This window comes from Tursiops truncatus, chromosome 2 (assembly GCF_011762595.2).
Source record: "Tursiops truncatus isolate mTurTru1 chromosome 2, mTurTru1.mat.Y, whole genome shotgun sequence".
NCBI lineage: Eukaryota > Metazoa > Chordata > Mammalia > Artiodactyla > Delphinidae > Tursiops > Tursiops truncatus.
The window spans coordinates 146328720-146345644 of record NC_047035.1 but is presented as its reverse complement, the minus strand read 5'-3'; the positions used below and the strand labels follow the sequence as shown (position 1 = coordinate 146345644).

The 16925-nt window shown below is 45.1% G+C and overlaps 1 protein-coding gene across 6 annotated transcripts in view; it reads right to left on the bottom strand.

Annotated features, from left to right (window-relative positions):
• The window catches only part of PCSK6 (proprotein convertase subtilisin/kexin type 6), a 189973-nt gene that overhangs the window by 80994 nt on the left and 92054 nt on the right, over positions 1-16925 (bottom strand). For 4 of the 6 annotated variants that reach the window (XM_033852286.2, XM_033852281.2, XM_033852283.2 and 1 more), the window contains exons 7-8: positions 802-870; positions 337-509 (exon numbers count right to left, since the gene is read on the bottom strand). In XM_033852286.2, coding sequence (XP_033708177.1) covers positions 337-509; positions 802-870 — 242 coding nt within the window. The remainder of the gene's footprint in view (positions 1-336; positions 510-801; positions 871-16925) is intronic. The other 2 variants (XM_033852284.2, XM_033852285.2) reach the window with 1 other exon arrangement.

Here is a 16925-nt window from a genome sequence, read left to right as displayed (position 1 = left end):
ACTGGACCGCCAGGGAAGTCCCTCAAGTTTATTTATTGTTACCTATGTGACAAGATTTCTTCTTACCTATATGACATGTTGGTTCTTTGATAAGACATACTGCGAAACAGCATGAAGATGGTCCCATATTTGTTTCTAAAAAAGGTGAGGGAACCCAGTTCCTTCCATATGCATAGAAGAGTTAAAAGAGCATTTGAAAGATCATCTTTGGGTTTGTCGGACTGAGAGTCTTTTTAATATTCTTTTTGGCTTTATTCCTTCTGATTTCTCACTGTTAAATATTTTCACTATTCCCCCCATCCCTGAGGCTCCCTCGCAGCTCTGGGTTACTCACACCTTTTTAATGCCGTACTCGAAGGCCTGTCTGGCCAGTCGGCCGGGCCCGTCCACCGTCTTCCCGTCGTCATCCGGCCCCCAGCTCGCGCTGTAAATGTCGATGTAGTTGGGTCTGATGCCCAGGGACTTGGCCTCCACCACGTCGGTCACGTCTCCGTCCAGCATGCGGATGCCTGGAAGCACAGGCCCGTGACAGTCGCATGGAAGGTGGGTGGGTGGGGGGTTCCATGCAGGTGTTGGTCCCGCACGGCCACTGGTCCCCGTGTGGACCGTGGTCCCCGCACAGCTGGCCGGGGAGCTGGGCACAGCATCCGGGCCCCATGCTTAGCTGGGACACCAAGCTACTGGAAACTCCTGCTCTTAGAACCTCGAAACTGTACTCAAACACAATGTCAGAGACATTCACGGCAAAACAAGAGTGAGATTAGGCCCGGGTGACATCAAAAACTCAACAAAAGTACTCACAGCCACATGGGTGCTGACCGAGGAAGGGGCTGAGGTCATCAGAGAACCAGCTCCTTATAGCTGGACGGCCTTAAAAGGGAGCAGCAGAGATAGATTTCAACACCATCCGCTCTACCTGCCAGCTCTCCATCTATTTCCCTTCCCCTCATCCCTGCCTACCATGGACTGAACGCTGTGTCCCTCCAGATTCATATGCTACAGCCCTAACCCCCGAGGTGAGGGCATCTGGAGGGGGGACTTTAGGAGGTAACTAGGTTTAGGTGAGGTCAGGAGGGTGGCCCCAGGGCAGGATTAGCACCCTTCCCTGGCTTCCTGTCCCCTCCACCGTGTGAGGACACGGATGGTGGTCGTCTGCCAGCCACCACGTGGGCCTCATGGGGAACCAGTGGGCCAGCACCTTGATCTTGGACTTATAGCCTCCAGAACTGTGGGACGTAACTGTCTGTGATTTGGGCCTCCCGGTCTACGACCGCCTGAGTGATTCAGAACCTCAGGTGCCTGGCAGTAGACAGCGTGGGGATGCCACCATCGTTCAGACACGGAGACGGCAGCACAGGACGAGTGGGGGTAGACGCCTGGTCACCCCCTCACCCACGAGAGGGACATGGGGCAGGTCACGGGGGAAGCCCTGCTTTGACCACCAGTCGTGACCAGCTAGTGACTGCAAGAACTACCTTGTCTCACTAAACTTCTGTTTTCTATGAACTGTGATGATGAAAATGATTGTATCTAGAGAGGTGCCATAAACACTGAAAAAGACGGTTCATATAAAGTGCCTGGAGTGCAGTAAGTACCCAGTGTGTGTCAGCAGCTAGTCTGACCCCACCTGTAAAAACGGGGATAGTGAAACCTACCTCCGGGGGTTGTTAATAACTACTTTTTACCTTTATTTTTAAAACATTTACTATTTGACATGTATGAAGGACTGCCTGGCACAAACATGTTAGTTATAAAGCCTAATAAAATAACAGACACACATGAACATTCATCTAGGGAAAATATGAACTTGAGCCACTGTGGCCTCAACCCAAGCCCTGCCCCTCACGGAGGAAACTGCTCAGAATTTCGGACTAGTCTTTCCACTGCCTTTAAAAACGGGTGTTTTAATACAACTGTCTGCACGATACACTGCTTAGCTTTGCCTGTACTGGGAATTCATCCTTTCCTGGTTATGTATGTTGTGAACATCTTCTCCCAGTTGATGCCTTGTCTTCTCACTTGTTATGGTGTCTTTTGATAAACAGAGGTTCTTAATTTCAAGGAAGTGGGAGCCAATTTCCCTTTGAAGATCAAGGGGGTTATAACGAGGGCCAAATCTTTTCTGGGTTTGTGGGCATCTGTCGTGGGGCGGGGCCCCTTCTGCTGCATCAGCTCATCGCACTTTCTCCTTTCTCAGATTTCTGGGTGGACGAGGAGACTCAGGGTAGCCCCAAGTACCATCCTTCCCAGTTGCTAGTCTATGTGCCCAGGGCCTTCGTCTCTTTGGCTACATCAGAGACACTAGGCCCAGAGGCTCTTGGAGCCACAAACCCCAAGGAGAGGCCATAACGACTACAGGACGTTGGCCATGTGGTGTGGCAGAGGCGGGGCCCCAGGCAAAATAAAGAGCAGCTCACAGCTGGGGGAAGAGAGCAGGGGTCAGACAGTCCTGGGGTGGAATCTCATCTCGGCTGCGTGTGACCTTGGCCCAGGGTCTCAACCTGTCTGAGCCCTTGTTTTCCACAAAGCTCACCTGCCAGGGTAGCCGGGGGAATTAACTATTTGCTAAGGCACTGGGGCCCTGTGCTTTCTGAGAAACGGCAGCTGCTTTCTTTATGCCCTTCTATTTGGCAATGGAGTTTCCAGGGCAAGAGACCCCGCCGGTCACACTGAAGCCACCATCAATTCTGATGTCCTAGGGGTGACATTTAACCTGCTATCCTAGGGCTTCTCCATGCCAGTGATAGGTGTTGGGATGCCTCTTTTTGAACAAGAACAAGATGCCAGATGACACCTAAAATAAGTAAAAACATAAGACCAGAATGCTTTCCCAACACTTCTCACAATGTTCCTCAACTTGGAGGAAGAGTGACTGACGTGTGAGAAAGAAAGCATAATGTATTTAGATTTTAATGAAGCATCTATTTTCCCCTACACTGACAAGTTGCCAACAAGGAAAAGGTAAATATTTTCAGTGGAAACCTGCTGTTCCAATATTAGCTTTAAATGTGAATGGCTCTCTGGAAACGCCAAACTGAAGAAAACAGTCATTTCTCCAATGAAAAAATAAAGACCCATTTCCCATAAACTGTCAGGTACAAAAATAATGTGGACAAATCATCTGGATGGCAGATCCACTCATGGTTGTTAGCGTGCTCACGACTCAGCAGTGGGCTGGGTTCAGGGCTCCCAGGGGAGGATGAGCAGGCCTGAGCCGTCCACTCCAAGGGCCCGTCTGCGGCACCAGGTGGGAGGAGTGTGAGGAGGAGGACAGCGGGGCTTTGCAGGGCCCGACAGGTTTGTGTTTGGGTGGACACCTCCTAGTGCTGCCAGGGCTCAGTCCCCCAGGGAAGAATCACACAGCTTGCCTCGCAGGAAACAATAAACTTTCCATAAAATGGCCTGCACCCAACGATAGTTTCAAGGCCCCAGGAGAACCTGATGAAAGCAATGATTTTACAAGACTCTTGATGAAGTTAAAAAAAACCAACCGGGACTTCCCTGGGGGCACAGTGGTTAAGAATCCGCCTGCCAACGCAGGGGACACGGGTTTGAGCCCTGGTCCGGGAAGATCCCACATGCCACAGAGCAACTCAGCCCGTGCACAACTACTGAGCCTGTGCTCTAGAGCCCACGAGCCACAACTACTGAGCCCGTGTGCCACAACTACTGAAGCCCACGCGCCTCGAGCCTGTGTTCCGCAACAAGAGAAGCCACCGCACCACAACGAAGAGTAGCCCCTGCTCGCTGTAACTAGAGAAAGCCTGCATGCAGCAACGAACACCCAACACAGCCAAAAATAAATATGAATAAGTAAATAAATTTATTTTTAAAAAAAACAAAACATTTTTTTTCATAGTGACCCGTCCTTCCTCCCTTTTCCTGCTCCTAACTTATGGTGGGACTTTGCAAACCACAGGCTTGTATAAGGCAAGGCAAACCCGTGGACATGCAGACGCCCATGTGAAGCAGCCCGAGACACAGCATTTCCCCTGAAAACGTCCTGAAGAAGTTCCATGTTCAAAGGCAATGGATTTGTCTTCTATGTCTGTGAGTCTCTTTCTGTTTTGTAAATAAATTTATTTGTATTTTGTTTTTAGATTCCGCATATAGGCGACATCATATGTTATTTGTCTTTTCCCAAAGGAGAAAAGGGTGGGTATAAATTAGGAGTTTGGGATTAACATACACACACTACTAAATATAAAATAGATTACCAACAAGGACCTACTGTATAGCACAGGGAATTCTACTCAATACTCTGTAATAACCTATATGGGAAAAGAACCTGAAAAAGAATATTTATATATAAAATATATATAAAACTGAATCACTGTGCTGTACAGCTAAAACTAACACAACAATGTAACTCAACTGTACTTCGATATAAAATAAATAAATAAACAATTTTAAAAAAGTAAACAGGAAGATCAGAGTGTGCTGGTTTTGGAGACGGGGTCTTTAAAGGGGTAATTAAGCTGAAATGAGGTCACATGGGTGGGCACCCATCCGACACGACTGGTGTCCTTTTAAGAAGAGGAAATTCTGACACGGACAACACAGACTAAGGGATAACCACGAGAAGACACAGTGAAAAGCAGCCGTATGTGCTGGTCTAGAGAGAGGCCTCGGAAGAAACCAGATCTTCCGACACCTTGATCTTGGACTCAACAGCCTCCATAACCAAGAGAAAATACATTTCTGTTGGTAAGCCCCAAAAAAGGTAACAGGGAGAACACACACACACACACACACACACACACACACACACACACACACAGAAGTCAGCCGGTGATTAATGTTTGCAGGAAGGCAGGGGAGCAGGACACGGGGGCCACTTTTGTTTACTTACAAGTAACGTATTTTGCCTTCAGCAAACGAATGGCAATGCTAGAGTAAAATGAGACTGTAGCTTCCTGAGTGTGACACATAGGCCTCCCCAACAAATTTTGCTCATTAATTCTGAGTTTATTTTCATAAATCCACAGAGAATTGGTTTTTGTTTTTTTTTTTCTCCCCCCACTAAAACTACAGTACATTGTGTTCTACCAACAGTCATTCTGGGCCAAGTGAGGTTGCAACAGTTGTTTAGAAATGTTAAAAACCTAAAAGGTTTCTGTTAACTCTCATTATGGCCTAAGACAAACAGGGCTCTCAGATCTCTAAATACACCCACACGTGACAGCCTCCTCCTAGGACCCGGGGCGGGGGGCATGGTCGGCCGGGTTGGGAGCCACATCTGCACTTGCCATTGTCACACGAAGTGCCTGGAGACCCGCGGCTGACAGCCAAGCCAAGTTCCCCCTGGCCTCCTGCTAGTTTCCCAATCTCCCTCTGTAGTGGAAACACAGCTAGAGCCAGCGGTGCCCCAGTGAACTCACGGGCCTGTCCTGCCACGGAGCCCCGGGCCCCTCCTAGGTAGGCCTTGAACCGGGTCTCTTATCTTCTGTATTCTGATGCTTTGACATCCTGGGGCCTTGCTGACGCTGCAGGGACCGACACCCCCATGCCCCAGGGCTGGCCAGTTCCTGGATATGGTCCAGAACTACCCCAGGAGCACATCTTTCCTATGCAAACCAACCAATCCAGAGCTCACACCCCCAAGCACCCCCCCTTTATGGGGCTTTTACACTTGGGGTTACTCTCCACCTGCCCTAATCAGCCCAGGGCCTGGTACCATACAACCAGGGGCAGCTCCTAAGCCCTGAGCCCTGAAATGATTCAAACTAGCCCATCCTAAGCCTGCTCACCCCACCTCGCCCATTCTTTCCTGCAGAAACCACAATAAAGGCTGAAGCCCACAGGTCCCCTCGCTCTCTCTGCCCCCCGACCAACCCTGGTGCTTTTCCGCGTGTCCTCCACGCCAGGCATAACCCATCCTCTTGGGAACTGTGAGTAACAAACTCTGTTCAATGGCCATTGTCTCCTGATCTATGGGCCTTGTCATACCTAAATAGTAATGAAATCTCTATTTTAAAACAGGTCACTCTTTCATAACCAGGTTCTGCTGATTTTTCAGAGAACTATAGAAGAGTGGAAGAACCTCAGCAATGCTCTAGAGATTTGAAATGCAGACTGACTTTCGTGGTCTCTCCACCAGGGAGCAGGGGCCAGAGAACAAGGCGATCCAGTGAGAGCTGGCAGCTTGGGACAGAAGAGCATGATGGGGACCCGAGTATCCATCCTGCAAGTGGGGACACGAGGAGCCCTAGCGGATGTGCACCTGTGACAAGGACGTGAGCACATGCCCTGAGCTGGCCTTTGACAGAGACCAGAACACGGTGGCGATAAGACAGTCACACCACCCAGAACAGAGGCCACCGGCTTGTCACGTAGGCTTGGACGTGCTCCCTGTGCTCTCCCCAGCCTTCCTCACACACCCCCAGAAGCAGAGCTGCTTCCTGCTCAGTGTCTGTGAGGACAACCTCAGGAAGCCCAGCACGCAGCCTAGAACCGGCTCACCTGTCCTTGGGGCGGGGGGGCTGCAGGGCAGCGTGGCGGGGGCATGGCCACCAGGGGGACACGGTGCAGGAGCTGTGGCCACGCTTGTCGATCTCCTCCTTCCCAAGGTTCCTCTTAGCCTCGGGGTACCAGACCCAGCAGGCGGGGAGTCTCTGATGAGAATGTGGGGCTGTAGTTGCCCACGGTCACTAAATCCTCCCAAACCTCGCAAGGTATTTAGAATCCTCCTGCAGTGGAAAATGCACTTGGAGCCTTTGAAGATTAAATTGTAGCTTAGGGCTTCCCTGGTGGCGCACTGGTTGGGAGTCCGCCTGCCGATGCAGGGGACATGGGTTCGTGCCCGGATCCGGGAAGATCCCACATGCCACAGAGCGGCTGGGCCCGTGAGCCATGGTCGCTGAGCCTGCGCGTCCGGAGCCTGTGCTCCGCAACGGGAGAGGCCACAACAGTGAGAGGCCCGCGTACCACAAAAAAAAAAAAAAAATTGTAGCTTAAACTGTCCTCTTAAAACACTCATAAGCCTAAACTACTGAATGGAAACGCTAATGAGACTGAATTCTGTAAGTCTGAATTAACATAATTAACTAATATATGGGCAAGGATTAATTTAGCTGTTATGTACTTAACAGTCTCATGTTTGCGAAAAGAAAGGCATGATTCAGTTCCCCAGTCAAAACAGAACAAAAACACCAAGAGAAATTGGCCTGCTGCTGTTTCATTTTTCCTTCCCAGAAACAGAGTCAACAGACTGAAAAGATGCACGTCCTTCATGGAGCCTGAGCAGAGAGTTTTTCAGTTTCAGGGCATCTGCCAGGCCCGGGAGGGGTTCCTGGCAGCCGCCCACGGCCCTGCTCCCTAGCAGCCTTGGGATCTGTCCCTTGGGCCAGGGGTGCTTCTCCAAGTTGGATGCAGGACAGGTTGTGCTCCAGGTGACACCATCCTGACCCAGGGAAGTGTCTGAATCTTGTTAAGCATCAGTTCAGGGGAGCAACTCCCCAAAAGACTGATGCCCTTTAGAGTTAAAGGGGTGAGGGCTTCACTGCCTGCCTTGCAGGTTCCCTGACAGAGCAAGTTCTGCTCAGGGCGGGGTCGGGTGGACAGCTGGCTGCCCAGAAAGCCTGTCTCACAGGGTGCTGGGAGGGGCCATGAAGCCAGGAGGACATGATGCAGCGGCCGGGCTCACACCCAGGGGCCTCTCAAGGCACCGGCAGGGAGGGCCCTGTCTATGGAGCTCACCTGGCAGGTGAGATGATGGAGATGATGATGATGATGATGATGAGCTGAAGGCTGGTAGGTGCAGGCAAGTCTGAGCCCACCCACCACCAATGCTGACCAGAAGCAGATGGGGAAAGAGGGAAGGAGCATTACAAGGAGTGAGGAGAGAAAAATCAAACATAGGGCTGAAATTAAAAAAAAAAGAAAAAAGGTTAACAGAGTGAAAGAGTAAAGAGAGGTTAAGTGAGGAGAGAGGACAGGGTGAGGCCCGCCATCCTTTCCCTCCACCTCCCACGTTGCCCCATTATCAGAGGAAGGACAGAGCACACAGCTTAGTACATTTGAGGCTGAGAGAGAGAGCAAGGCTGAAATATCTTTCGAAGGAATGTGAATGCAAACAAGGAAAAGAATACACGTGCACACCATGGACCCTTCCTTCCTGCTTCTGTTCCTGCTCACAGGGCTTGATGACAGCTGTCCTCATCCGGCCACCCCTGTGTCCAGCATCAGAGACCCGCAGCCACAAAGGGACAACCCGGGCTCCAGGTCAGCAGGCCTGCCTCAGCAGCTGTGTGGACCTGGACATGGCAGGCAACTCCTCTGGCTGTCACTTTCCCCAGGTGTAAAGTGGCCATGATAATATCCAACTTGCAGAATCATTCTGAGGTGCACAGACGAGTATACATGTCTGGTGAAGCATCTGGTAAGTAACAGCAACCAGTGATAGCACTTAGCACCATCACAATAAAAATACTAAGGAGCCCGGACCACGAATGAAAACCAAGCCCTCGGTCCACCTCTACTACGGGCCCGAATCCCTAGAAATAACAGGAAAAAGAGAAGAAAATGAATAAAACTGTAACAGCCCTGGAAACAAGACTGGCAGATGAGATGTCCAAGGAACTGCGGGAAGACAGCAAGCAGCCATCTGAGGGGAGGGAAGAAGCAGGGCCTGGGCGAGGAGGCTGCTGCCGAGGGGAGAGCAGTGCCAGAGGAGCAGGGCAGGGGCACCCAGGCTGGGCGTGGGCAGCGGCAGGCTTCATTCAGAGGCCGAGAGGCAGGACAGAGCCCGGGGATGGGGAGGCCACCACCACCCTGCCAGACTTGAACATCTCTCAACGCTAGACAGAACAGCCAGACAGAAAATTAGAAAGGATGAGGAAGAACTCAACACCATCAACCAACAGGTTCTCAGAAACATTTTTAGAACATTCTACGCAACAACAGAATACACGTTATTCTCAAGGGCCCACAGAACATATTCCAAGATAGATTAGACCCTGACCTCAATGAATTTAAGAGAACTGAACTCCTACAGAATGTGTTCTGCAACCACAATGGAATCCAACTAGTAACTGACGAGGGACGGAAAACAGAAAAATCTCCAAGCAGCTGGAAACAAAACAACACACTTTAAAAAAATCCACAGGTCCAAGAGGAAGTCTCAAGGGAAAAACGAAACAAAACATTGAACTGAATGAAAAGGAAAATACAAGGTACCAAAATCTGTGAGACACGGTTACACTATTGCTAAGGGGAAGATTTATGGTACCATTGTTTACACCAGAGAAGAAGAAGAGTCTCAAATCAGTAAGCGAAGCACCCACTTCAAGATCCTAGAAAAAGAAGAGCTTTAAAATAAGCCCAAAGCAAGAGGAAGGAAGGAAATAATAAAGAGCAGAAAACAGTGAAATTGAAAACAGAAAAACACTAGAGAAAATAAGTGCAACAAAGAGCTAATTTTGTGAAAAGATCAATAAAACTGATAAACTTCCAGTTAAGAATGACTAAGAAAAAAAAAAAGAAGACACAAATTACCAATATCAGGAAAGAAACAAAGAATATATCCACAGATGCTACCAACATCAAAAGTGTAATAAGGGAATATTACAAACAACTCTACACAAATAAACTTCATAAATTAGATGAAATGCACCACTTCCTCAGAACACACAAACTACTACAACTCACCCCAATATGAAAAGGATAATTTGAACAACCCTATAACTTTCCAAGAAATTTAGTTTGTAATTTTTAAAAAATCTCCCCGCCAAAGAGATATGGTTTCACTGGAAGATTTTACTAATAGTTTAAAGAATTAACACCAATTCAACACAATCACTTCCAGAACATAAAAGAGGAGGGAACACTTCCCAGTTCATTTACTGAAGCTAGGATTACCCTGATAGTACAAAGACAATACAAAAAAAAAAAAAAAAAAAAAGAGCAAGAGAGAGAAAGAAAAAGAAAATTACAGACCAAGAATCCTCATGAACACAGACACAAAAATCCTTAACAAAATATTAGCAAACAGGTTTCAGTAATATATATATATATAAAAGGAAACACCATGACCAAGTGGGGCTTGGCCAGATTCAGTACTGGATCAATATTCAGAACTCAACCAGTATAACCTACCATATTGACAATTTAAAAAAGAAAAATCACATAATCATGTCACTCAATGAGGAAAAAGCAGTGACAAAATTCAATACCTACTCATTTAAAGAAGAAAAAAAAACCTCTCTAACTATGACTAGAAGGGAACATCACCAACTTGCTAAACAGTATTTACAAAAAAAGCCTACAAGTAACATTGTACTTAATGGTGAAAGTCTGAATGCTTTCCCCTAAACTCAGGAACAAGGCAAAGATGTCTGCCCTAGGTTGGAAGTTCTAGCCACGGCAACGAAACAAGAAAAGGAAATAAAAGGCATAAGGATCAAAAAGAAGAAATAAAACTGTCCTTATTTGTAGATGACATTATCAAGTATAAAATCTTAAAGAATCTACTCCTAGAACTAATAAGCAAGTTCAGAAAGGTTGCAGGAGATAAGATTAACATGCAAAAGCAGTTATATTTCTGTATGTTAACAATGAACACATGAACATCAAAATTAAAAATACAATGCCTGGGACTTCCCTGGTGGCACAGTGGTTAAGAATCCACCTGTCAATGCAGGGGACACGGGTTCGACCTCTGGTCTGAGAATATACCACATGCTGTGGAGCAACTAAGCCCGTGTGCCACAACTACCAAGCCTGCATTCTAGAGCCCGAGAGCCACAACTACTGAGTCCACGTGCCACAACTACTGAAGCCCACGTACCTAGAGCCCGTGTTCCGCAATGAAGAGTAGTTCCTGCTTCGTGGCAACTAGAGAAAGCCTGTGCACAGCAAAGAAGAAAGAAAGAAAGAAATACAATGCCTTTTATCATTGCTTAAATAAAATGAAATACTTAGGTATAAATCTAACCAAACATGTATAGGACTTGCATAGTGAAAGCTTCATAGTGCCGATGAAAGAAATCAAAGGAGATCTAAAAAAATGAAGACAGATATTGTGTTTGTGAAGACTGAACATAGTAAAGATGTCAATTCTCCCAACTGATGTACAGGTCTAACATAATCCCTACCAAAACCCCAGCAAGATATTTTTCGTAGATATTGCCAAGATAATAATAAAACTTGTATGGAAAGGCAAAAGAACTAGAAAAGTTCATATAAGTTTGAAAAAGAAAACTAAAGTGGGAGCAATCGGTCTACCCCATTTCACAACTTTTTGTAGCTATAATAATCAAGACTCTGCTGCACTGGGAGAGGGACAGACACATAGATCAATGGAACAGACAGAGAACTTAGAAATAAACTCACACAAATATGCCCAAATGACTCCTGACAAAAGTGCAAAGCAACTCAGTGGAAGAAAGACAGGCATTTCAACACATGGTGCTGGAGTAACTGGATGACCATAGGCAAACAAAACAAAAAACAAACCAAAAAACCCCTTGACCTAAGTCTGATAACTTATACAACATTAACTCAAATTGGATCTCTCAAAATGAAACTCAGAATATAAAACTTTTAGGAAAAAAACAAACAGAGAATATCTTTAGAATCTAAGATAAGGCAAAGAGTTCTAAGATTGATACCAAAAAACATGATCCTAAAAGGAAAAGTTAATAAACTGGATTTTATCAAAATTTAAAAATTTTACTCTGGAGAAGACCTGGTTAAAGAGGATGAAAAGACATGTTACAAAATGAGAGAAAATATTCACAAACAACATAATCATCAAAGCACAAGTAGCTAGAATATATAAAGATCTCTCAACACTCAATAGTTAAAAATTAGAAAATGAGAAAAAGACATGAAGAGACATTTCACTGGAGAGGATAGATGGATGGCAAATGAGCACATAAAAAGATACCCCACATCACTAGCCTTAGAGAAGTGCAAATTAATAAGATATTATGATATACCTATCACAATGTCTAATACAAAAAAACAGTGACAATACCAAACATTGGCAAGTATGTAGAGAAACTGGATCATTCATACATTGTTAGAGGTCAAATGGTAGAACTTCTCTGAAAAACAATTTCCCAGTTTCTTAAAAAAATAAACATGTACTATTATACAACCCGGCAACTGCACTCCTGGATGTTTATCCCCCAAAAATGAAGACAATGCTCACACAAAAACCTATACAACAATGTTTTTAGGTGCTTTACCTGTAATATCCAAAGACTAGAAACAACCCAGATGTCCCCTAACGGGTGAATGGTTAGACAAACTGTGTCACATCCATACCATGGAATACTACTTATCAATAAACTACAGATATACACAACAACCTGGATGAATCTTCGAAGAACCATGCTGAGTGAGAAGCACCGATCCCAAAGGTTACATGGTATATGGTTCCTTTTTTTTTCCACTTGTTAGCTTATGTCTCTCTGGGCGTCATTCCTGGCACGTGGGGCCCCGCTCTCTGGAACCTTTACTGGCCATCCTTTCCTCATTTCTCCCCTGGGCACAAGAACCACATAGGTAGATACATGCATAGGTAGATACGTCCACCCATCTCCCGCATCTGTAGACGCCTCCTGCCTCTTGTGCTATTTGGCCAAACTCTGATGCTTCCCCAGTGTCTTCATCTCTGGGTCTGTCCCAGTGGAGCCTTCCTCCCTGGGGTAGGAGGGAGGCACACTCTGGAGGCACGCTCCTCCAGAGCCGTGCCTTGCTGCACGACCTCTACCCTGAAGATGGTGGCCCTCCTTGCCCGACCCACCAGCTAGCACCTGCGGTCCCCCACCGCACCTGGGGAACTGCGGGCCCCTACTTCTGAGGACCCCCTCCCACACCTAGTATGACCCAGGGTCCCTGGGCAGCGCCGCCTTCCCCAGGCCGGCCTCACTCGCCATGTGGCCCTGACCCTGAGCTGGGGCAGCTATGAAGGAGCTGGAGGTGGAAGCACAGCATGTGGCCCGCAGAGCAGACCCAACGACTAGAGTCACCCTCTGATGCGGACTTGGGGTGGGGGTTTGGGGGTTGGGAACGCATCTCCTTTTTTTTTCAAGTTTTATTGAGCTTTATTACAAATCAATTAGACAATAATAATCACAAAACTAAGGTCAGAAATTAAAGATAAAAAGTTATTCTGGAGGGAGGGAGACGCAAGAGGGAAGTGATATGAGGATATATGTATATGTATAACTGATTCACTTTGTTATAAAGCAGAAACTAACACACCATTGTAAAGCAATTATACTCCAATAAAGATGTAAAAAAAAGTTATTCTGACCGCATAAAAATAAAATTTTTAACATCAATATTAAATAACAATTATTAACAAACTGGAGAAAAAAATATTTGAACATAAAAAAGTTAGTAATATTTCTATTGATTTAAAAATCAATATATGCTAGCCAGACATTGATTACAACCTCTAGCTAAAAGTGAGTAAGACAGCTGGGGAGGAAGAATCTTGAACTTCATTTCTCCACAAGTTTAAAAATAAAAGAAAAAGAGATTTTTCAGTCAATTCTTTTGGACTCAAAAATTTTGGATTTTTGTTTAAATTTTAATCTAATTCCTTCTCAGGAAGTGTGATGGGGGAAAGTTTACATTTAACTCTCTGGCATCTATAACGCTGATATTAATGGAGCATCTTTATGTATACATTGTAATTGGCATATTTCTATTTATCAATACCATGATTTAATCCTACCACAGAGTATTTAACAAACTCTGTTGGCCAGTGTGCTTGGATACTCTGTAATAGGAAACAGAGTGATTTCTTAATGCTGGTCACTAACTGGTCCTTAGAGTTAATTCACTTTTCCAAGAGGAAGACATTCCCAGAACATTCCTGGTTCCCAAATTATGGTTCCGTTTTACATCATTTTTGAAATGAGAAAATTATGGAAATGGAGGACAAAAGAGTGGTTGCCAGAGGTTAAGGAAGGGACTGGGGCAAGAGTGGTTGTGGTAATAAAGAGGCACCATGAAGGACCCTTTTGTGACCCTGTTCTGTATCTTGACTGTATCGGTGTCAGTATCCTGGTTTCAACAAGAGATGTAGTTGTAGTTTCAACAAGAGATCACCATGATGGAAAACTGGGTAAAGGATACACTGGATTTCCGTGTATTGTTTCTTACAATTGCATGTGAATCTATAATTATTTCAAATACACATTTAGTTGAAAACATCAATTAGAAATCCTAGAAGGTAAATTCTTTTCAAAATGTAAAAACTGCAAAGATAGGGTGTGTCAGAGAACTGGTCAACTGAGCTTAGGGATTCTCTCAAGACCTAAGACAAAGGGTCAAAGGGATAGAAAGTCTGAAGAGGCCAACATCTAGTATCTGTCTAATAAGAGTTCTAGGAGGATGGAATGAGGAAAAATAAAGCAAAAGAGTCAAATAAATAACAGAAGAATTTCCTGAAGCCAAGCACAGAAGTCTTTGAATTTCAATCTCAAATCTAAACAACGGTGAACAAAGAAACTGGCCCACCTTTACAGTTAAGTTCACATAATTGTTGGAGTATAATGAAAAACGGTTAATAACTCACTGAGGGATAGGCAGGAAAAGGAAAACAAATTCACATCAACACACACAGGTCAAATCCCAGAACAAGAAAAGAGAAAAGAATCCTGAAAGGTTCTGGAAGAAGAAGAAAGTGATCTGAAAAGGAACAAAAATTAATATTGGCACCAGATGCCTCATCAGAAACACTGCAGGCCAAAAAACCAGGGTACAAGGTTTTTGAAATTCTCAGTGAAAGTTATTTTGAACTTAAAATCTAAACTCAGCCTAATTTGTTGGAAGAAAATAAAGACTTCAAGAACTCAGAAAGTTTACTACCTAGATAGCCATCCATATATACGGCAAGCACTCAAAAATATCTTTCAAAAGAATGAATGGCTTAGTAGAGAAAAAGATTTTGTAAACATAAAAGAAAGAAGATTAAAGAAAAAAAGGTGACCAAAGAGGGACCTCCCTGGTGGCACAGTGGCTAAGAATCTGCCTGCTAATGCAGGGGACACAGGTTCGAGCCCTGGTCCAGGAAGATCCCACATGCCACAGAGCAACTAAACCTGTGCACCACAACTACTGAGCCCACATGCCACAACTACTGAAGCCCACATGCCTAGAGCCCGTGCTCCGCGACAAGAGGAGCCACAGCACGAGAAGCCCGCGCCCTGCAACGAAGAGTAGCCCCCGCTCTCCAGAGCTAGAGAAAGCCCGCACACAGCAACAAACACCAAATGCAGTCAAAAATAAACAAATTAAAAAAACAAAAACAAAAAACTCTTAGATGGTATCAAAAAAAAAAAAATGAAGCCAGATACATGCTGATTGCAAAACTAAAGTTAAAAATAGAGGATGAAAAACATATGAAGAAAGTGACGATAAAAATAATTTAATAGGTGTGGTGATATTACTATCATCCAAAGAATGATTAAAGGCAAAAAGAGAATAAGACAAGGAGGGGATTTTTATATTGATTAAAGAAAGGCTCATGACATCAATATGAGATGATAACTTTTGTACATCTTATAACTATGAAATGCATACACCAAAAATTGAGAGAAATCGACAAATCCACAATCCATATGGAGACTAACATCCCTTCTCAGAAACAGACCAGGTAGACAAAACACAAGACGTCCAAACACCTGAATGAGCTTCTTGCAGCCACAGGTGACAAATGCGGCCCCTACAGGCACCAGGCAGGCAGGATGAATGGCTGACGTGGACAGGTGAGGGGGACGGTTAAACCATCCTTTGGAAGTGCAGCCACTGTGCAGCACCAGCTAAGTGTCGCCATGAAGGAATGAGGGTCCAGCAGAGCCAGAGCTTCTGATTTTTTTCAAGAGAAACCCCAAATCCCTATTTTCTACATAAAATCTCTTGATTTGTAAGTGTTTCCTCAAGTTAAAAAAAAAAAAAAACAACGGCTTCCCTGGTGGCGCAGTGGTTGAGAGTCTGCCTGCCAATGCAGGGGACACGGGTTTGTGCCCCGGTCCGGAAAGATCCCACATGCCGCGGAGCGGCTGGGCCCATGAGCCATGGCCGCTGAGCCTGCGCATACGGAGCCTGTGCTCCGCAACAGGAGAGGCCACAACAGTGAGAGGCCCGCATACCGCAAAAGAAAAAAACAACAACAAAAAAACTTATGTGGGTTGTACAAAACATATCTGCAGGCCAAGGCAGCCTGTGGGCTCCTGGTGGCAACCTCTGATCTAATTTATACAGACTTTTGTACTCAATAAGCACAGAATAAAACTACTCCTCAAATACTCATTGGAATGTTGACAAAAACTGAACATGTACTGAACCACATAAAGAATTTTTTAACAAATTCAGAAAGGCAGAAATTATACAGAGCGCAGTCTCTGATCCCAATAAAGTTAAAAATCAGCAACAAAAGGAACACCAAAAAAGTCTATGCAGTTGGGAAAAAAACTTAAATCCCTTATAAATAACTTTTGAGTTATAGAGAAAAAAATCAAAGCCGAAATAAAAAATTATTCAGAAATGAATACCAATAAGAGCACTGTATAATCAAGCCAGAGATAGGTAATGAGAGGGAAAAAAACGTTTATTACTTATTAAAGCACATCAAAGCCTGAAAATAAAGAACAAAACATTCTATTCAAAGGAGTTAGAAAAAAATAATAAAAATTTAAAAGCTGGAAGAATTAATAAACAAACAAAAATAGCAATTTATGTGTTAGAAAATAAAAGAACTCAATCAAAAAATAAAAATCAGTCTGAGCTGTGGGAGGGAGATGAGGTGGCTTCCAGGGGTTGAGAGGGTGGAGCTGGGACTCAGGCTGAAGCTGTGTTGGCTGGCGACCCCGTAGTTCCCGGGCTGAAATCTGAAACTGGCCCCATTCAGGGAGAGCAAGGAGAGCGCAAAGGAAGAGGCAGATTGCTCTGGACTGCCAGGAGTT